A 23790-nucleotide genomic window follows, 5' to 3' on the forward strand; every position below is an offset into this window, starting at 1 on the left:
GTAAGCCTGATTGCTGATACAGAGTCTCCCTATATCTAAAGCCTCGTTCCTCCAAATTCCCTCACACCTTTGCTTTCCTGCAACTCAGCACCACACAAAAGACTGCACACATTAGTTTTTGCCAAGATATGTTAATCTGTGACCCTGGCATTTCTTATTTTACTCTATTACTGTGAATGTTGTGTGTCACTCTGGGGTGAACAAACACTGCTGGGTGCATGACACTCCCTGGTTGATGTGCTATATTGACTGTGTGTGATAACTTGTGTTGAGACATGAAGACTTATCAGCTAGACGCTGAGGCTTTGTATACTAAATTCCTCTTCCCACATATGTGATCTTACTTAAACTTAAGAGCGTTTTAGATTTAAAAAGACTGTTTTCACAGCTCATGCAAACTTGTGCCAAATTTATAACATCCATTAATTAAAAAGAAAAAAAAACGTACTTGCACAAAAAGCTGAAATGTCTCTCCATTCTTTTACTGATACTATCAATACATGTTCTGTCAAATCCTGGTTTTAAGTGGTAGAAGTACTCCAGTGCGTTCTGAGTCTAGTTAATATTCTGTAGTTTCCCTGCCGAAAAAGACTAATACCGATATTATTGTTATCTCATCAGGTCAGCAGAGACGTACAGTACCTGTGTGATTTGACTGGTGTCAGATGGGCATGCAGAAATAATTCGTGGCACATCCAAAATCGTATGACCATGTTTTTTTTTTTTATTGTACATAATATTGTATTGTTATATCATGTTCTATGTATATTAAATTAATTCCTATTATGTTCGTTTGAGTGATATAGAAAAGCTTTTTTTCAACAATTAAGATTTGTTTAATAATTCATTCCAATGTGAACCCAGAGTCACAGCAAAGAAAAACTAATCACAATGTTCAAATTCATCAAACTGCTCCTGCATCATAATCCACCGCTCCACCACTGGTCTGTGGGTTCAGGTTGTTTCGAAAAGACATACGGTTTTCCAAAACAAAGGTAAATGAGCTACTAACATGCAGGGCTGGGTTCCAATAGCCAGTTCCATTTTGGGTCCAGTCCCCAGTTTTACTGTCCAGGTTTGTTAAGCTCTGACGCTAACACATCTCTTAAACTTTTTAACTCTCCTGGCCCTTTCACTATTATAGTTAAAATGGCAAACATCACCAGCTGCAGACTGTATCGGCTGTAGCTAACTAATGGAAATCCATAATGGCACAAAGGAAACCTTTGGCTGTTGTCTGCTCAGCACACCGGTGTCTGTATGTAGCCAAATTTGATTGTGAGGGTGAGGGAAAAGTAACACCACTCTGCAACATCACTTGGTAACAGAGTGCACTATGTGTTATTTGTTCAACAAGACCAACAGCGTGGTCATTATTTTATAAAGAATGAATGAAACAATTTCATGCTATCATCTTAATATTCTAAGCTTGTCAACTTAAAAGTTCTACTTTGGAAAATTCAGTCAAACCCCAGCTCTACTTATGTGTCAATCACCAAAGTTCATCCGGAAGTAATTTAGCAATTGGCAACACGGATTACTTGGGACATTTTGAGCGTGGAGCAAACACTCTCCCGTGTTTATCTGAAAGTATTTATAGATATTGTTGGTTAATTAAAGGCATGTAAGGTTTATGTAAAAAGTCAATTTAGTCTTTTTTTTGACTTTAGGTCATACGATACGTGTGTGCCACTTTGTGTCCTTTAGATGGAACGTGAAGCACAGGAGCATGTCAGGGTGCATGTCTCTTTTTTTTAACCCACTTGCCTCTAGATGCTCTTGGGATCAGAGATTGAAGCCAATGTCAGCGTGCACATTATCTGTCTTTGCTGGATCACCGATAGCGCATGTCACATTCTGATGATATTTGTGGACAGTGCTTGCGCTATGCATATACAGTATTTGCTTTTACTTTTTTACATGTACGCTGTAAAACTCAACATTTCAAGGCAACATATTTATAATAAAATATAACATTTAAAATAAGGTTTGGGAATTTAATTTAATTTCTTCTACTATTCTTATTATTATCTTTGTACTTGTTATTTTTGTTGTTGTTGTTGCTAGCATAACCCATGTTTATAAGCTTGGAAAGCAATAAAGGGACATTTTAAGTTGACCTGACTCGTAACTGACAAATTTATCTAATAACAATGATTTTATGATATGATATTCATTGATCATGAGATTTTACAGTGTATAGAGTTGCGTATAATAAAAACAAGGACTGAACCAAGAAGTTGTTTTTCATCAGTTCCACACGTAAAGAAACAAGTTAACCATACGTTCTTACTTTGTAATGAGCCGCAGCTGCAGATCCTCTTAACAATTTTTAATTCACGTTTATGCTAAAGAATATACTTTAAGTTGGCATTTTTACAGTGTACTCCTTTAACTTAAAATGCCTTGTCTTTAAAATTCCATGATCACAATCAAAATGATACCTTTTTCTTAGAGAGCACTTTTATGTCTTACAGCACAGAGTGGTGTTTTGTCTAATGTTTCATGGGCTCTAGAGAGACAGACTATTATGCTGCGGACCTAAATCTCTGATGTGTGTGTTTTTTTTTTGGCTTTCTTTTCTTCTACCAGATGCAGTGTGGACAGTAAAGTATCACGAGTGGCATGGCTCAATCGCACCACCATTCTATTCGCAGGAAGTGAAAAGTGGTCTCTGGATCCTCGTGTAATCCTGATGGAAAACACAGCTGTCACAGAGTACAGCATCAAGATCCAAAATGTTGACATCCATGATGAGGGTCCCTATGTCTGCTCCATCCTCACAAACAAGAAACCAAAATCCACAAAAGTGCATCTTATCGTTCAAGGTAAGATGCTGTTACCTTCCCAGCCCTGTTAGTTTTTGTATTCAGCTGTAACAAATAACCAAAGTGTCAAACTAGATCAGAGCTGGGGCAGTGTGGCGTGTTGGTTTCTTCGAAATTTTGGATGTGTGTTTTTACAGGTGAAGCATTGTAAACTCAAGTTGTTTGTGTGTGGATTTGACCAGAACGAGTTTGAAGTCAAATTAAATAAGAAATCTTCCCTCCTCTGTTTTAGGATACTGTGATTAGGTGGAATTCAGCAAGCATTAGACCTGGAGATGAAACCGGGATTCAATCTCGATTTAATTTCCTATTGCTTATAGATATTGATTTAGGGCACAGTACATTGAAAAATTTCCTGGCTCAGTTTCACTGCAAAGTTCTGCTAAATCAGCTGTCAGCACTGAGACTTTTATGATGAAATAATTTTCCTTCCATTTGAAAACTAATTTAAATGAACCTCACAAAAACTGGTTCAACTTGATGATATTCACTTTCAAGAAATCATAATTAACACTGAGTATTTTTCACACTGTATAATTCATGATGATATCTCATTAACTCTTAATTGATGCCAAGACGCATCGGGCCATGGTTTTAGTCAAACAATAGACGAGCCTTTTCTCGCACAGACAAGGAAGCATGACTCCAGTTATACTTTCCCATGGATTTTATCTGTCCTCTTTCCTTACCTTGGATAACCCAAACATCTGGGTGCTTCAAGCGCTCACTTGAAACTAAAAGCGGCCACAAGATCTGCAGAATAGGCAAAGCTGGGCTTTGATTCACTAGCAAAACAATGGTGGTGCTCTATGTTGTTCACATCAAAGGAGGGATGCATCTGCTTTAACAATCAGTGTGATTGTCAGAGCGACAGTGTTTGTCAGTGGTACGAGGGTAGTAAACCACAAGCTAGCCCCTGGCATGTCAATTAGGGATTCAAATTTCAAGCAATTAAAAATCAATAGTTGGTTAATTATAACAAATTACGCAACACAAAGTTAAGGTTGTTTTCCATAACAATAGCATTTTTCATCTAGACGTAAAATAGGTGACAGCCATCTCTTCCCAACAGACTTAAAGCTTACTGGTTTTATGTAGGATAATATCATAGTTCTTTGACATGCAGCTCCCTGGCCTGCGCTGACTGAGCTAACGTGAGGTTGTTCTGTTGAAGCTGGCAGTTTGAATTAGCATGAATCCCTGGACAGCCAGACAATAACTGACACGTACCAACTGGTTATTCAGTCAGGGGGAGTTTGCTGTTCTCGGTACTGCCAAGGTGAGCACAGTAATGTGACATTATTTTTCCCCCATTTAGGCCGATGAATTATGAATGTTTCATGAGTGCAGCCTTGACAGTTTATATTGCAACTCCCTCATCCTCCCCTCTGCATTATGGCTTAATATATTTGATTAATTAATTACATTTTTAAAATCGTAGTCATATGCATAGTATTTAATCTTTGTAGAAGCATAAAACTTTTTCTTTTTTTTAACATTAACTGGTCATAAAATGAGATCTAATCTTCATCTAAGTCACATGTATTGATAAACACAAAGTGCTTAAGCTAATAACAAGAAAACAATTATAATCTTTCTTGTCTTTAGTGAACACACCCATTAAACACTCTTAATGCTGGTGGAAAAAAAGGAAGTGAACCCTTGGATCGGTCAAACCTCCTTCGGCAGCAATAACCTCAAACAAGAGTTTCCAGTAGCTGAGGATCAGACCTGCACAGCGTTCAGGAGGAATGTTGGACCATTGTTCCTAAAGAACTGCTTCAGCTCAGCCATATTCTTAAGGTTAAGGTCTGGGTTCTGACTGGGCCACTCCAAAAAATTTTCTTTGAATGAAGTCTTTCTGTGGTAGATTTACTTCAGTGTTAAGGGTCATTGTTCTGCTGCGTCACCCAACTTCTACTGAGCTTCAGCTGGTGGTCAGCCACGCTGACATTATCCTGTATCCTGTAGCCACAGAACTGAATCATCTCCATTTGTAGACGGATGAATATCTAAACTCTTTTCACCCTTTCCAGCTTTATGCAATTCAAAAGTTCTAATCAGCCAAGTCTAAGTCCTCTGAGATCTCTTTTTTGTGAGGCATGGTTCACATCAGCAGATGCTTCCTGTGAGTAGCAAACCTAAATGTTTTTTTATAAATCAAAGTAGCTCTAACCCACACCTCCTTTCTTGTTTCATTGATTGGACTCCAGGTTTCATAACTCCTGACTCCAGTTATGTTTTCTTGATGTGATTAGCCGAGGGGTTCACATACTTTTTCTAACCTACACTGTGAATGTTTGAATGATGATTAAGTAGAGAGAAGAACAGTACAGTGATCTGTGTGTTATTAGTTAAAATAGATTGTGTTTATTCATATGGTCAGAAGATCTAACCATATTTTAAGACAAATTTATACAAAAATGCAGATAATTCCAAAGAGTTCACTTTCTTTTTCTTGCCATTGTAGATAACATATATATGTCTTACATTCATTCACCACCACTTGTGAAAAAAAGTAAAAATAAAAATAAAAAGTGGAAAAAGATAGAATGGATGTTTGGGGAGATTATTTTAGGTGTTGCTTAATACAAATGGAAAAGGCAACTGTAAAATATGTTTCTCAGCTGTCTAATGTTTTGGATTAAAATCTCCTTCAGATGGGGTTTGAGATCGAGGGTCCCTGGGCAGGAGAAACATTGATGCTTTCATTTGAAGATATATAAGAGTGGATCTTGTGCAATGCATGTGAAAACTTGTTCACTGATCTCCATGAATTCTTGTTACACACTTGTTTTCTGACATTATATGGAGGAGAGAATAGTATAGTAGTAAGGAGTATAGTAATTCTTTCATGTTGCCATTTGTGCTGTATTTCTGTATGGCTTCTGTATATGAATGCAATCCATAATGATAGTTTCTATGACAGTAGTGAAGCAGACTTTGTGATATTTATGCAGGCGGTCCTGCGGTTCCATTGAGTAGAGGGACAGGCATGCAGTGAAATGGCGTGACCCAGTATTTTTCCCATGCTGGCAGTAGTTTTAGTTCCAACAGTGATGTAATGCTGCACTGACCCGATTACACATGCAGTATGTCCGTGCACACATGATAAATACAGTGTTAACAAACAGTTATAACATACAATTGCTGCCACTTGTCAAACTTTGTGAGAGTTTTGTGTTGTGAGAGCATTTTGTAGGAAGGGACACAGATTTATGTCACACTCTGGACTGACAAGTGAACAAATACAATACATACCGCCACCTTTATGGCAAGACAGATCAGGTAGTCCATGGGGATGTTAGAGGATCCTTTCGTCCCCACAGGCACTCTCCTCTCTAGCACTTCAGAAATGGAGATTGGTGTTGAACCTGAACACAGAGAAGGACTCTGGAGGCTAACATCAATCAGCTCAGTGACCTTGTCAGCTGTTACCCTAAGGAATATAGGGCATCTGCTTCCATGGTGACTGAACACAGGGAAAGGACTGACTACAGTTAAGCCACACTATAAGAAATAATAAGATCTTGGAGTGCTTTGCAATGCATAGTGCATTTATGATAAGGCTTAGAAGTAGCAGAGAAGGAATCTGGACCCCGAATCAACATCAACTGATAGTTACATTGTGCATTGTTACATTGTCACTACCGCTGCAGTTACTTCAGTAACTTCAAATCTGTTTCTTTAATGACCATAGAGCTTTGCTGTTTCCCTCTTATTGATTATCTCTGAAACACCACAGCAACAGCTTACTCTAGTCTTCAATATAACTTCAACTTGTGTTGGGACAAGAAGTAGTTCTGCTTTTGGTGTCTGTAGTTAATGGCTTAAAGCAACTTTTTTGGAACTTTTGAAAGAAGAAATAACGAAGTCTTCCTCATACACATAAAAACTTGAAAACCTAAGCAATAGAAAGTATCCTTTCAAAAATCAATACAGTGAGGGGCTTTGCCGCTGCAGCCTTACGTGGCCTAGTATGACCAGTAGCTTTTGGTGGCTAATGTAATTTGTCATTATTTTGTAATTGCCATATTTTGACCACATTGGCTGCTGTTCAGCAAATGTTACATAGTGTCATTTTGAATACATGTATTGAATTGGGTGTTTTAATGTTATTGATGTCATTAGATAAAAAGCTCCAACATACAGTAAATAGTAAATTCTGCTAAATACATTAAATTTTAAAAGCCAAAACACCTATCTTCCTAGCTAGAAGTGTATTCTAGCTTGCTGTTGCTATGACAGCAGTGAGAGAATAAACCTTGCTATTGTTACAATTATTTTTAGAAATAACCTGTTGAAATCCCTTGAGAAGTCAACAGCACAAATCAACATCTTTAGGCAGCAGACAATCTAAATTTTGGTTTCCATTTTATTTTTGCCCATTGCCTTTTCGTGCCTCAGCTGGTCTGTAACAACTGAACCTGATCCCTTCTCTTCACTGCATGCTGGTTCAAACTCTCAGCACATCAAGCACACCGTGTTCTCCCTATGTTCCCCCCGTGCTACTCATCCATCAGGCTATAATGCTTTTCTTGATGAGAAACGGAGCAGGTCACTAGAGGAGGACCTGGACCTTTGGTTGTAGATTTATCCCAGCTTTGGTTTGCCTGTATGAAACTATTGATAGTATTCAAGACAGCTTTTTGTTGACCACCTATTTGATGTTTAGTGAACTTCCAGCAGCAATGCCAGAGTAGCTCAGTGGTTTGCAGCGATGCCTTAGACCAGAAAACTCTTGTGTCAGATCTTTCACAGTCTAAACACATGCAGGTCAGCTAGTGTGGAGATGTTTAGTACCTCATGGAGCATTATGTGTCTGTATTAGCCTTGTGATGGAGATGCAGCCCGTAAAAGATGTTGCTGTGCCTTCTGTGTGCATGTTGGGAATCACCAAAGCTCACAATGACCCTGAAAAGATTATGCCTGTGAAGAAAATGACTAAATAAAAAATTAACTTCAGACTAATTTTGCTTCATTATGCAATATATTGTACACTCTAGGACATTTGTCTTTCAAAAATGTTCCAGTCTGCACCCAAGATAACTGGGACATTGTGGCTCTCCTCCTGGTATGCATGCCTCAAAATGCATGGCTCCAAACTAACGTTTCCACTGGTAGCACTGGTCACCAGCATATTTTGGTCACATGTTTTGTTTGTTTTTTTTGTGAACAGTTCCTCTTTCGCTATGCCATAGGCAGCGTTGAACTTGATGGCCATTTCGTTCTCCTACATTGAGCGATTATTTTAATCTAACTGCTGAAAAGGGCTATGCATTAGCCACCACGGTTGAAAGTAGTACTTCTTCACTGGCTCAGTCGGTCACTCCTGCTTGCACCTGCACTCTCATCATCAGTTGTGTCTGTGTCGGGACCTCTTGTTGGCTCTCCCTCTCCACCAGCCTCCTCCACTTGCTCCTCATTTTGTTTTTTTTTTAACAATAATCAGCTATAGACCGCTTCATCTCGGGAAAATGGAAACAGCTAAATGGATTGCTTGGCGCGTATCATCATCGGTGCGTGTGAAAGTGCAGGCAAGGAGAGTGCAGGTAGTGAATGACCAACTGAGCCAGTGAAGAAGAAAAAGCACTACTTTCAATCACAATGGCTAATGCAGTACCTGTGCCGGAAGGGCACCAAAACAGCCTAATGATCATCATGCACTCGCACGAATGCAACCACGTGAAATTTTAACTCGCACACTCTCAAAAAATGGTCGCATATGAGACCATTTTGGTCGCAGTTTGGAAGCCCTGCCTACAGCATGGCCCAACAATTATTTTTTTCAGGATGTGCTCCTCCTGGGTTATTTGTCTAAACCCTGACAGTTCCAGGCTTTATAAAAATATTATTGTATTTACAATAATATTTTTACATTGTCATTAGGGATGGGAATAGATAAGAGCAACAGTAGCAACAGTCTGTCTGCCATCATCTAAAATTGATGAAATGAGAGACTATTTTTGCAGCATTTGTTTTCATTTAGATTTTCTAAGTCAAAGAAGAAATCTGCCGACCGCCTCAGATTCAGGCATTAGCTAGGCGGCTGCGCAGAGAGAAGCCTCAAGTCCCCACTCAGACACTGCAGCGCACGCAACTCAGACAGGTGTGTGTCCAAAACTGAGATTGAAAAGAGTGAAATAAGGGGTCAGGATGAAACTGAATGATTTTATGTAACTCGGTGGGCTGCCCAAGTAGAACCTATGTATGGGAAACGCTGCATTACAAGCACTGTCGTTAATTGCTTCATGAAATGAAGCCACACTTTGGGCTGTTTCTTCCTCCCTCTTGTTTGTTCTTGTTCAACCTCCCATAGTCTGCACCAGTTGAGCCTAAATATACTTGAAATGTAGCCACACATAAATTGTAAGGCCTACAGTATATTAGATGTGCGTTCATAATTAAATATCCAATCTACAAACTGTTTGATATTAAGTCAATCCCCACAATTTACTAATTACAGAATAATTACTCTAAAAACAATGAAACTTTGTAGACTGAGTAAAGTCTGAACCATAGCACTGTAAGGTGGAAATTGACACTTGTTAAAGCAGCCGTTGTGCTCAGTGTGTCCATCCTGTTTATTCTGATATTTAGGGCTGTGTTTTGTGACAGCACATGAAAAGTGCATGCCATATCTGTTGGTAGTTTCTTGTCTCTGAAATGTGCATTTCCTTTTTTTTATTTTTGGCATCAAAGGCAATTTTGCTGCATGTAAACAGACAGATACAAGAAACTAAAGTCTTGTTTTAGTTTATTTTTTATTGTTGAAGTCTACAGATGCTTCATTACATATTATGACTCAATTCTGTGCAGATATAAAAAGTCCAGCTGCAGGTTAGTAGTGCTGAATTATTGTGCATTGTAACTGAACCTCCCAGAAAACTGGTCTCCGCTGTCCACATGATGAGCCGTTTTTTATCACGCGCACTGCTGGCACAGCTTTTTGAAAAGACACACAGATATATCAGATAATGTGGGTGACTGAGAGGAACATAATGACTCCTTTAATCAGTATTCCGCTTCATCTAACCTTTTTGCACATAGTGCACTGCACCTATAAGAACAAAAACATTGGGTGCACTTGGATCGACCTTCTGGTTGCTAAGAAAACATATATTTCCATAGGAATTCATGCCTAGGTATTGCAATAAATGCATGAGGTATAGTGGGAAATCAAAAAAAATAAAATAAATAATAATAGTAATAGTAATGTTGCATTACTTTGATGTTACTGTTAGAAGTTTGATCATTAACTCACTTATCAAGTTATCAATATGGCTAATTTTGCCTCTCAGTCGTAATACAGCAGAAATTCAATTAACTGTTTGTCCTTTGCTCATTCAGCAGAGTTAATGCCAACGCCCGGAAAATGAAACCTGCCATTTTAGTGTGTCTTAAAGGAGTTAATGACATTTTTATGAATAATAATGACTGACAGACAGACAGATGTAATTAATCAGAATTAAAAACTGAGAGACAACTGAAAATTAAATAATCGATAGAAGTGATGATGAGGAAGTTATGGATACGTTAAATAAATAACCCACAGTAGCAACACCTTTAGTTTTAAGACCATGGTTACATTGTATATAGGAAGCACCCCCCCACATTCGCTGCTCTGGGAAAACACTGTCAATGGAGCCAATCTTGATCTTGCTCATTCAGTCAATATCAATCAAGGGAGACAGATATAATTAATTCTTAAGCAATTTGGCCCTGGACACAGTAATGGTTATTACTTAGGTCTTGTTTGCAGCATTTGTGTACCTTAGACTGTTATTTATTTGCAACAAAGGCAAGGTGGTGTTTACAGCAACTGGTGTTGGATGCTCTCAGAATGGGTCACTGTCCATTCATGACCTGCTTAACTAAAGGTTTATTTTTGTAAGTGTTGTGTAACTGTTGAGTAGATTGTCATGAATTCAGTTAATTAAGTTATCTGGTATATGCTCGAGAAGGGGGTTAAGTCATGTGCATTTCTGTTTTATTTGCTATTCTTCTTCACAACATTAACAAATGAGATAAGAAATGGGGATGTCATTATTCAGACCTGTAAAATTCTCCACTTAGCTGGGATATTTTCAGAAGGTCTGACTTAGCACTAGAAAGGCTGTTAATGGGTAAGTCTCAAATATCATTTGTATATTTTCATGTGTTTAGGTTGTTAAAGTAAACACATGAAATGCAGCACAATTTTCCATCCTGAAAATATGCAATAGTGTATATTAATTTATCTCTTTTCTTCACTCATCAAATTAAACACAGGTGCATAGGGGAGTGACACTGTGCACAAGGAAGTCCACTCTAGATGTATTGAAAATTTAAAGCACATTAGTCTCACCCAGATGTAGCCCATAGATTTAATCGGAAAACTAAGCCCTTACCATAATAAAGATTTTTCTCTTTTTTTAACTAAATATTACAGTATAGAATCAATAACGTGCCTGGCGGGACGTGTCTGACATTGGTCTTAACACAGAGTCATATAAGCATCACTCCAGCTGCGCATCAACAAATTCTCGATTCATGTCAACGCCAGCTCCCATTTTTAGATGCTTAATTTGAGCTGCATAAAGACGCATGAATTAGGTACAGGCTTCAGATTACCCATAAAGAAATTGATTTACTTGATGGTAAGCAATTAAGCTTTTTTGCACATTTTTTAAAATCAAATATGGATACATGTACTGTACATACTGAAAGTACACTGCTGTGTATAAGATAAGTGGGCGCAGGGGAAAATACATTCACATAAAATTCACACAAGAATTTTTTTGTCTGTGGTTCTAATTCAGTTCCTATACATGTACAGTCATGATCAGCCAGTAGCATGGCACAAAAATCTGGGCCCTGTACATATGCAGTCTCCATGGGCCACTTCACCTTTTAATACATCCATTGTCACATCTGTACAAAAAACTAAATCTGTAACTCTAAACCAGTGCTTTTGTAGTGGTTATTAGGGTTATCAGTTAGTGTTTTAAATTAATTTAAGAAAGCCCACAATCTGAAATCATCCTATCTCAGCCCTCTTTTGTCAACTAACTGTGATCACTGAGTGAAGCTTCACTATAAGGTCTGAGAAAATTATTTCTCTCAGGGTTTTTCAGGTCTTCATTATACCCTGAGCAAAATACAAAGGTTGAAAGTCATCTTACTCTGGCTTCTGTAGTGAGAAATATTTACTGTATAAATCAAATTAGACCTCACTGATTCATCTTTTCTATGCAGAATTAAGGTGAATTAGTTTCCATCAAGTGCTAGGCCAATCTCTTACAACACATAAGTAGCATAATAAAACTTTATAAACCTAAAGGCCCAAACAGGTAGCACAGGTATTAAAACTGAAAACTCAGGATATCACCTTGCTACCACCCTCAAACTGATTGACTGGTTTTAATACAGCAGTCATGTTAAACAATAACTCAGTCTGAGTTATTAAACTTTTGGAAACAAACCTTATCACAAGAAGTCAATGGAGAGTCTCTCAACAGAAAGAGAATTACAATCATCTTTTATAGTGTTTCTAAAGACAGAGAAATTAGTTCCAATTCATTATCTTTACTTCTACTCAAACACATCATCCAATAGGATACAAGCTTATATGATGCTCATGCGCTGTCCATGCACAGGCCATACATTAAAATTGAGGCAAGCATAGCTTAGCTTGTTTCAGTTTATGATAAGGCTACAGGCTGGTCCATATGTAGGCCCCCCTGGACTCATAAAACATCTGTCTAAGGCCCCTCAGAGAGACCTTGAAACTTCTAAAGGAGCTTCACCTAAAGGGAATAAATGATAAACCAACTTTTCCTTCACATATTTACAATGCCATATTTTCATTGCGTGCACCTGATCTTGAAATTCACTTTGACCAGCTACGTTTGGTATTTTGAGAATTTTGAGCAAGTTGGTGTTATTTCGGTGGAAAATGGGTATTCGTTTTTACGCTGAGGAATGTTGACTCAGAATAACCCTGTCTCTTGAACATTATGGTCATACTAAACTGCTTTCCTAGTTGCGTTGTTGCAGCAATGTAATTTCTGACTACAATTTTTTAATGAATGAAGCGCTACAGTTATTAACAGCAACAGAGTCACCAGGAGGTGGTTGGGGTAGACGGTGGGCATACAAAACACACCAGAAACCAGGGTTCGCACCCGGAGCCCCGTCTGTGGTTTAGGCAACAAAAGCACTTTGGTTACGGTCAGAGAAAGATTGTCTTGACTAAATGTGAATAAACATGTGTCTGAAGTCACTGTGAACTTCTTCTGTATTAAACCAGACCACAATCTGTCAGACATCAATATTATTTCCTGGAGAAACCAATTCTTCATTTATTGAGCTGTTGTCATTATCTCAGCTGTTTCAGAGTTATGAGACCAGTGATGTGACTGGCTGACAGTGTATTTCTTAATCACCACACCCTCTGATCTATGTTCGTCATCACCCAGCCGTTTTGCATTTTATGCTGCTGCACCTACATGACCCTGCTTTGTGGGGCCTTGGTAACTTAGTTCCACTAACCCCTGTGTGTAGCTGTTAATTATGATCCTGAAGTGGATAAAAAGCCTTTATTCAACCAGCTCCATCTCCAATGAAGGTAAATATTAGGTGGCTGGATTTCAGTTTCAGTAACCTCCCCAGGAGCTTGACATCACTCATGCAATAAGCAAGCTTTTACTGTATATGCACTGTGTGCTAATACAGGATAGTTAGTAGCTACTCATGTTTTCATTCCTCTGTAAAAAGAACATAAGTGGCAGTTACGCAACCTGGTGTTGATAAAGGTCACTGTCTGACCTATACCTACCTAAACAGTAGATACTGGTGTTAAATAACATCACGGTAAAGATGAAAATTTGCATCCAAATGAAAAATTAATAATCAGAACACACTTATTTTTTTTACTTACCAGTAATAAGACAAGAACACTGACAGAAAGCTCCCTCCTTCTGTGGCTGAATTTGATGAGTTTTGAGTTAAAATTTATCCCGGTTAATTTACAGAAAACACTATGTTTTAACAACATAAATTTCACTCTGCTGAATCTATCCAGAATGTTCCACAATATCTGATGTACAAAGAGATATAAGGCAACTATATCAGTCTGTGTATTTATTTCTAAAAGCATATGCATGACTTGACTACATATGATACTACAGCAACATCACCAGAAGCACTTCAGTACTTAAATGGTGATGAAATAAAAATACAGATTTCTTCAGTCATAACTTTAATCCATGGAATTTATTGAATGCATTTTTCACACAAACTTATCTCACAGTTAATCTTCTTCATAGTTGCCACATCAAATGAAATAAAAAAAATGATGTTATAGGAAATAAGCCACTGATGATTTGCTTGGTTTAAGTGTTGCATCTATACATAAACAATGTGCTCATTATTGAATTAATTCTTCTTGGAAATGCTTGTCTCTTGTCTCTTCTCCTCTCATCTTCTGTTCAAACATTTCTGACTAAGTTTATATATTCAATAGTATGTGATGTGGCTGAATTGTGTATGTATACGGTATATACACATATATATATAAAATGCAAATAATGCACACGTTACTCATATTGGTATACCATATATTGATTGTGTCCATTTCAAACTCTATGCTAAAGTTCAGTATGTTCCTTGGGGTCATGTTTAACACATGGTAGTTTTATGAAATCCCACTGAGGGAAGAGAAGACTCAAGGCATACAGCCCCAGCAGTAACAGTGACAGAGATGTGTGTCTTGGTTCCAGCAGCTTACAAGAAAGAATCACTTTGATGAAAGGTACACTCAGATACTTTGTTGGGCTCAGAATCTTTTGACGCTTTAGCTCCAGGGAAAAGTGTGTCATCAGGCTTAGTGGACTCAACCACTACTTTCACGAGAAATGCCATTACAGGGTGGACTGATTAGAAGTGGTGACAGTGTACCAGTCTGAGGGCAGCTTTGCATGCACAGCACTGAGACACACCAGGGATGCATCCTTTGTGGACATCTCTGTAAAGCTTAAATACTTGGAATATTTTCCAGTGGGTTGTCTCACAAGCTCCACCAAATTTCCCCTAGGGAATTCCCAGTAATAGACCAGTGGGTAAGTCCAGTTCTGGTTGATTATTACAGTAGAAAACAGTCTTACCTGTCTATAACAGGTAAGAACACTGTGCATACATACATGCTGTTTCACTTTTGGTGAGAAACATGTCTTCAGTATGTTTTTGCATTTCCCACTGTGGGAACTTAACAACCTTTAACCTGGAGTTTTCTATAACCTGAACTTTTAAGAACACGTAAGGTTTTGGTGCTAGGTTCTGCCTTGTGTTTCTACTGTGTTTTACAAATGGAAATATTTTGAATGTACAGTATATCACTGTAAAGCAATCATTTTTATGTGCTATTAGCTGTAGGACAGACATCAATGGAACAAATTACACTAATATTGCCATTTTAAATGTCTCAAAAGTAACTGGACAAACCAATATAAATATACATAACCATTAGAAATATAAGAATTGTTTTTAATACTTAGATGAAAATCCTTTTGCAGTCAGTGAATGCCTGAAGTCTGGAACCCATGGACATCACCAAATGTTGAGTTTCCTTCCTTTAAATGCTTTTCCAGGCCTTTACTGCAGCTGCCTTCAGTTGCTGCTTGTTTGTGGGTCTTTATGCCTTCACTTGTTTCTTCACTGCTCAGTTGGGGTGCAGTCAGATGACTGACTTTGCAATTGAAGAATATTCCATTCCTTTGCCTTGAGAAGCTCCTCGGCTGCTTTCACAGTATGTTTTGGGTCAATGTCCATCTGCACTGTGAAGCAACATCCTATCATATTTGCAGCATTTGGTTTGGATCATGAGCCGTTCCTTTCCTTCTCCATACTTTTGTCTTAAAATTATTTTTGGCACAAGTTCATCTTGGTTTCATCGGTCCAAAGAATATTGTTTTTAGATGTTTTCTGGTCAGAAATCAAACAGTTATTCAGAGTTACTGTTAGACTGCTTGATCGAACTGGTGTCTATGTTGGGCTGGGCCAATGACGAGCATCTCAGTTTTATCTGAATTAAGGAGCAGCAAGATTAGAAAAGGTTCAAAAAGATTACTGCTAGATATGTGGGCTGAAAGCTGCTGAGAAACAAGTCATTCCAGTACTTTTGAAAGGAATGGAAGGCTAGAGAATAATCGATAATTATAAAGAGACCCGGGATCAAGGTGTGGTTTCTTAAGCAGGCTCCAAAACTGGCCAAAGATCTTTGAAAAGTTTAGCTGGTAGAGGGTTGGGGAAGCGGATAGCATGTTTAGAAACCAACATCAGCTTAGACAGTGATTCAAAATTTCTTAAACAAAGACTATCTGGAATTCAAAATAATGATCAACTGGCTCTTCAGAAGAAGCTTGAGATGAGGAACTAACTTTGAATCTAATCTCATACTCTCATCTGCAGAAAAAGTCTACAAAGTCATAAACTGTAAAGGGTGAGCAGCTAAATGACGGCTGCTTTTGGGTAAGTTCGGCTACACTGTCAAATTGGCCTGTAGGCCTGCTTACAGGCTTACTGTTTCTCTCATCGTAAGAACTAAGATAAACTAATATATAATTATACTTGTCACCTTAATCACTGTTAAATATTCAGTAAACAGTCTTGGAACATAGTCACACAAATATCTAAATGACAAACTGGCAGATTATATGACTACCAAACATAAATGTAGACAAATTGGTTCTGTACAAAAAAAGAAGTCAGTTTTAAACAGCCTTTAGTTATTATACTGGGGTTTATCATAAACCTTATTATACTCAGAGTTTTAGATTAATCTGAAATCTAATATATTCTGGATTGGTATTTCCTTGGTTGTGCCATAATTGTGATAACCCACATTATTTAAGATTTTTTTAACTTTAGAACCTCATTTTGACTTTCCATTGTCCACAGTTTCACTACAGAAAATTGACCTGTATCAGTAAGATGAAAGAAATCCCATTGAATGAGTGCATTATACATACGCCAGTACAATGGGCGCCTTGAAGCTAGATCGAGACATCTCTTTACAAAGCTCCCATGAACAGTAATGGGTGTTCCCAGAGTGGCCACAGTTGTGGCAGGTCATGTGACATCCCTGGACCAAGAAAAACTTTGCCTTATACACACACAAACATACACTCAAAATGCACTCTTTGAGGTCCCAAAGGAGGGAGTAGTGAAAACAGTAGGTGAACAGCTTTCACTGCTAAGAACTCCCTAGCCTATAGACCCTTAATTTTTTCAAAGGTGCCAAGTATAGGTGTATGCTACACCTAGACTTTTCTGGTAAAACTAAGTCTGTATATGGCCTCCGCTGTAAGTTACAATGAAGGAGGCAGTGGGCGGAGACTTATCTGTTTAGCCTTCCCAGCTGTACTGTCACACATAGCCAACATTGGTCTAGACCATGGGGAGCCTCTGCATCGCTGATGATTCGCACATTTGCCCCATGTCCAGAAGATATAAGTTTGAAAGAAACATATGGCACATCCTCAATGCTAGTGCACCATAATATTTTAGAAAGCAAGTGTAATTCAATTCGGTTATAAAATACCCTAAATGGACAACAGGATTATCCTCTTTAGTTTCATCAAGTGTAATGATGTGGCTCTGTGTTTTTCCGATTAGAGCCCAAGCCTGTCTCTGTCATTAAGAGAAGGAGAAAAGAGAAAGCATTGGTCCTTTCAATTCAATGCACACTGGTCTAATAAGCTTCAGGCTCATTATAGAGTAGAGGGAGGCTCTCCTTTTCCCGCAAAATGCAAGTAATGAGGCATTTGAAATATTCCACAACATTAGGATAACTGAAATTGGACAGTAAGCCCTATAAGCTTTGCTTGTGTAACACATTTAAAAGTGCTTGTTCTTTCCTGAGGCTGTTGGGGATTTCACTTGCAATTTCTCACCTACGGAGCTCAATGACTATTTGGCCTAGGCTGCGCTGTTTTCATTTCACATTAGTTTCACAAGAATATGCTAATGATGCTGGTTACATGGCAGTATGCATGTACTTTGGATACGATATTTGAGACAAAAAAATCGGTTGTCCACTTCCAGATCTGCTCACTGGCTCTACAAGGAGTACAGTATGTGCAAGCACAGACTTGCCATGACAATAGACACACATTGTTCAATGCAAAAGGGTATCCAGTAATCATCACTCTTTGTTGGCAAATCCACCCCATTGTCTTGATCTGTGCTGACACAGATCAAAGGAGAGACTAGAGGCTGTGTGTCCCGCCTGGGGCTGCTGTCTCAGCTAGACTGACATTTTCTGATTTTGGCTGTTTCCATCTAAGAAACAGAATCACTTGTATAGCATATTTATTTAGCCTTGTCTGCTGAGTAATTCAATAAACCTTATGTGCTGGATGTGATTCTAACCTGGTACAGTTTTTGTCAAATTCAGCGAATATCTCCTCATGGTCTTGTAGCTGTCCGTTCTGTGTGTGTGATGAAAAAAAATGGTGTTCCTACACAGCCCTGGCTCTGTAATTGGGAAACAAACAAAGTGGCTTGGACCGAGCGACAAAACACTATTCTAGCCAGTCAGCAACAGGATGTGTTCTTGCTAATGCATAGGTAAAGGGAAAGGGTGAGTGGCAGTGAGAAACTGTAAATCTGGCACATGCAACACGCTGGACTCCACAACATAATCACACTGACAAGATGGAGAGATGGCAGCAAGAACAGCCAGAGAGGAGAAAGTCAGAACAAAAACTGAAAAAGAAGTGCTATGATCAGTCAAGGGTGAAGATACCATTGGTTAGGCCAGGTTGGAGAAACCTTGTAGAGTTGAAAGGCATGAAGACGGATGCAGAGGTTGCTAATGTTTGTGACTGTCATGTCCAAATCAGCTGCCTAGGACATGTTTTTTTTTTTGTTATCTCATTAGTACTAACATTTCCTGTTTTATTTTTACTTCAACCTCTTCTCCTCTCATTTCAGATCCTCACTTCCTGCCCTCATGTGTTTCCCACCATTTCGATGGTTCGATGGCCCCACCCTAATGTATTGCACCTGTGTCTCATTGTCTCCCCTCTCCTAGTGTATTTAGTCTCTGTGCTCCCGTCCCTCTATGCCAGTTCGTATTCGTTTGCAGTAATAAGCATTCCAACATTCTTCCTAGTTTTTGCTCTCACCATGAGACTTAGTTTCTGTTTTTTTGGACATCGCCTTTGCCGAGCCCTCTGGTTTATATTCGCCAGTTCCTGACTGCCTGCCTCTGTACCAACCATTGCTTCTGTAAAAGATTTTGAGAACTTTTACACCCCCCTTTGTCTGAGTCATGCCTTTGATTACCTGCCTAGTGGTATTACGTTACAGTACGAACTGGCCAAGATGGACTCAGCCAACTCTGGTCAATTACAAGCTGCCATCTGCTCTCAAGGAAGGCAGCTTAACCAACATGAAGAGCAACTTACCTCCATTTTCCAGGGAATAAGAGAGTTCAACGTACGCCACAATGGCTTCTAGTCGTCCATCAGCAATCAAGTGAGTCACATAAATGACCAAATGCAAAAGCTCCTGGCTTGACTAGATGACTCCTGCTCCCATGGTGGAGTCAGCTCCAGCTCCCACTACAGTGATCTAGTCTCCAGCGGTGCCTCACCTATCCAGGCCGGAGCGGTTTTGCAGCGATGCGGACAACTGCCAGTCCTTCCTGGTGCAATGTGGGCTTCACTTTGAGATACAGGCCACAGCCTTTCCCACAGAAGGAGCCATGGTAGCTTACATTATTATACACCTCACAGGTCAGGCAAAGGCCTGGGCCATGTCAGAGTGGGCACACATTTCCCCCATCTGCCACTGTCTGTATCAGTTTAACAGTACCGTTTACAAGATATATGACCATGCCACTGTCATTCTGGAGCAGCACAGGCCTTAATAGGCCTCCGTCAAGGCAGGCGATGGGTAGCTGACTACACCATCGAGTTCCGCACTCTGGTTGCCAACAGCGGTACGAACACTCCTTCACTGCTGGATGCTTTCCACCATGCTGCTGGTGGTGGTAAGGTTTTCCAAAATAGTGCATTTTCTCCCATTGCCTAAGTTGCCCTCGACCAAGGAGACAGCCGAGGCGAGGTTGTCTTGTGTATTCTGCTTGCATAGATTCCCCAGGGATCTGGTGTCTGATCAGGGTCCTCAATTCATCTCATGAGTCTGGAAGGCATTCTGCTCCCTTATCAGCTCAACTGTCAGCCTCTCCTCAGGTTGGCACCCCCCAGTCAAATGGACAGATGTAGAGGATAAACCAGGAGTTGGAGACCTGTTTGTTTGTTTGTCTGTTTCCTACAATCCCTCCACCTGGAGCAGTAACCTGATTTAGGGTGACTATGCACACACATGGCTGCCCCGCCCTAATGTGTTGCACCTCCCCTCTCCTAGTGTATTTAGTATATGTCCTCCCTTCCCTCTGTGCTGGTTTGTCTTTGGACCTTACCTTTGCCTAGCCCTCTGGTTTTTGTTCAGCAGTTCGAGACTGCCTGCCTGTGTACCAACCGTTGCTTCAGTAAAAGATTAAAGAACATTTATACTGCGTTTTGTCTGATTCATGCTTTGAGTGTGTGTATGTGTATGTATGTATATGTATATGTATATATATGTATATGTATATATATATATGTATATGTATGTATATATATATGTATATATATATATATATATATATATATATATATATATATATATATATATATTTATGTGTATATATATATATACAGCTCTGGAAAAAATTAACAAAACCACTGAACTCAGCATCTCTACATGTATGACAGCCATTCCATTCCAGTGTCTGTTGACTTCTAACACAAGCAAACCTCATTCTACTTAATTAGGTACTGAGAGATGATAACTTGAACCAAATCTTATTTAACAAGGGAAAAGTATAAAAAACACTGCTGTTTGCTCTTGCAATAGGACCAGCTACTTTGGCAAAAACAGTGCTAGTAGTTCCTCAAAAGTAATTGGAATCAAAAAATTACTATTGACCATGCCAAAAGTTGAAAAGAAAAGTTTTGAGTGAGTAAAAGAAGGGTTCAATTCGGGCTTTACTGGCAGAGGGACACAGTGAGTGTCAGGTTGCTTCCATCCTTAAAATTCATAAGACGGCGGTTCATAAGAACAAGGTCAAGCAGCAGCAAACATTGGGGACAACAAAGCTACAGACCGGCAGAAGGCAAAAACAACTCCACTGACCGGGATGACCGTCAACTCATTCGAAATTCACTCAGCAACCGTAGGATGACCTACAAAAAGAATGGCAAATGGCAGCTGGGGTGAATTGTATGGTGAGAACAGTTCGAAACAGGCTCCTAGGGGCAGGGCTCAAGTCGTGTAAAGCTAGAAAAAAAGCCCTTCATCAATGAAAAGCAAAGAAGAGCCAAGCTGAGGTTTGCAAAAGACCATAAGGATTGGACCATAGAGTACTGGAGTAAGGTCATCTTCATTGATGAGCCCAATTTTCAGCTTTGCCCAACACCTGGTCATCTAATGGTTAGACGGAGACCTGGAGGGGCCTACAAGCCACAGTGTCTCGCACCCACTATGAAATTTGGTGGAGGATCAGTGATGATCTGGGGGTGCTTCAGCAGGGCTGGAATCAGGCAGATGCGTACTTGCGAAGGATGCATGAATCAAGCCACGTACAAGGTTATCCTGGAAGAAAACTTGCTTCCTTCTGCTCTGACAATGTTCCCCAACTCTGAGGATTAGTTTTTCCAGCAAGACAATGCTCCATGTCACACAGTTATGTCAATGAAGGTGTGGATGAAGGACCACCAGATCAAGACCCTGTCATGGCCAGCCCAATCTCTAGACCTGAACCCCATTGAAAACCTCTGGAATGTGATCAATAGGAAGATGGATGGTCTCAAGCCATCAAACAAAGCTGAGCTGCTTGAATTTTTGCGCCAGGAGTGGCATAAAGTCACCCAACAGCAGTGTGAAAGACTGGTGGAGAGCATGCCAAGACGCATGAAAGCTGTGATTGAAAATCAGGGTTATTCCACCAAATATTGATTTCTGAACTCTTCCTTAGTTAAAACATTAGTATTGTGTTGTTTAAAAATCAACATGAACTTGTTTTCTTTGCATCATTTTCTATGGTCTGAAAACACTGCCTCTTTTTTGTTATTTTGACCAGGTTTTTATATATATATATATAGTATACAGTATTTAGACTTATACAGGCTACTTTGTGTTAGTTTCAGTTTCAGCTGGATTTTTTTATTTTGGTATTTTGCAAAGATGTATTACTCTCTGCAATGATCTCTTCTTTAATCCAGCTTTAATCCTGCTGTGTTCTCTGTCTGAGGTATTTGTTATGCACATGTGTGCTTGTAAAAAGCTGAATAGAAACCTGGTTACCTGTATACAGCAGAGAAATCAGTGTTCTCCAGGAGAAATCTAATTGTGGAATTTCTCTAATTCCCTACACTGATTACGGAAAATTTTTCTCATTTACAGTACAGTCAAGGAATCACTTTACTGGAGAAAACAGATTGTAGTTTAGCACTGAAGGTACTGGATGCTAAAATGCAGTATTTTGTGTAGTCACCTCCCCAAATTTTAACCCCCTCCCCACTGATATTCCTCAAATGTCTTAATAATGAGGCTTGGAATGCTTATATATCCTGCACAATAGCACACAAAACTGATGACTGGATGAGAAATCAGCGTCAGCTGCTTTCACATATGCTGATGCATTAGTATACATCTGGACTGCCAACTTTCCAAACATCAGTGGTGTATCCGGTCTCCTCAATTAAATATCAACTGTCCACATTAGTCAGAAAGTTCTGTTAGACTAAAATCCTCAATGGCAAGTACCATGGTATGTGTGGATTCTGTGTGTGGGCAGTGTCATGATACAGATCAGATCAAACCAAACATGATGGAACTTGTCTTTCCCTGCTGTGAAATAAGTGATGCACTTACTGCAGCAGGGAGCAGCAACAAAGAGAATGTGCTCAGGATTCAACTAAGTATATTTAAAACCAAATGTAATACCACTGGTCATGCATATCTTGCTGCATACATGGACATGTGAATGCAAGCAGATTTTCTTTAACCAGCCCAATATTTGTCCGATTTTCATTAAATTACAATTTTCTTTTTTTCTTTTTTTTTCTTTTATCCTACTTAAACTGGAATTTTGACCAAATGCTTTGGCAGTTTTGGCAATCTTAGAAAAAAACTTTTGGGTCACTCTTGCAAACATCTATCAGTTTCAAATCCAAGATTTTTTGTGTGTGTTCCCTTCAAAACTGGACATTTGCTTTAGACAAAAACATCTGCTAAATGAATAACTGCAAATGTAAAACCAGGAATTTTTTTTTTTTTAATTTAAAGCTATAATAGGAAGCTCAGTTAGGAAGTATCACAGTTGTGAATCTTTACATAAACAAGTACCACCAGTGGACAAAAAAAATGGTCCACCTCAACTTTTCACCTGAAGAATGTATTTTTCGGGTCTGCTCCCAGCATCTGTGCTTTGAAACAGAGTAGTTGTGATCTGAAGTTGGGAGACATATTAGACTCTATTGAAACATTTCTTAATGCCTCTACTTTCCTATAGCTATTGAGAAGAGTGCTTGTTGAAACCAGAATCTGACACCGCCTATCTGTCCAGGGCATATCATTAATGCCCTGGAATCTGCAATGCTTATTTTTGGCTACTTGGAATGTCAATCCATAGTAGAAATTGCACTGTAAATCTGTGGTTGTACTAATTGGAATGTAGGATCCTGATCTACCTTTTTCTCCTCATGGGAGATTGAGTAAATCTCTCCAGTGCCCCTTTTGCTCCTAGGCTCAGTCGAACAGGAAGTTAACAGAACAAGGGCATCACCTAACACTGTGATAATATGAAGTATCTGAAAAGAATATGGCCTCTTATTCTTTATAATAGTTTCAATTTTCCTTGTTGTGCTGC

At 39.1% G+C, this 23790-nt stretch overlaps 1 protein-coding gene across 1 annotated transcript in view; it reads left to right on the top strand.

Annotated features, from left to right (window-relative positions):
• The window catches only part of opcml (opioid binding protein/cell adhesion molecule-like), a 159739-nt gene that overhangs the window by 75665 nt on the left and 60284 nt on the right, over window positions 1-23790 (top strand). Inside the window, exon 2 of the mRNA XM_040150595.1 lies at window positions 2593-2828. Within this exon, the coding sequence (XP_040006529.1) occupies window positions 2593-2828 (236 nt within the window). The remainder of the gene's footprint in view (window positions 1-2592; window positions 2829-23790) is intronic.

This window comes from Xiphias gladius, chromosome 17, assembly GCF_016859285.1.
Source record: "Xiphias gladius isolate SHS-SW01 ecotype Sanya breed wild chromosome 17, ASM1685928v1, whole genome shotgun sequence".
Taxonomy (NCBI): Eukaryota; Metazoa; Chordata; class Actinopteri; order Istiophoriformes; family Xiphiidae; genus Xiphias; species Xiphias gladius.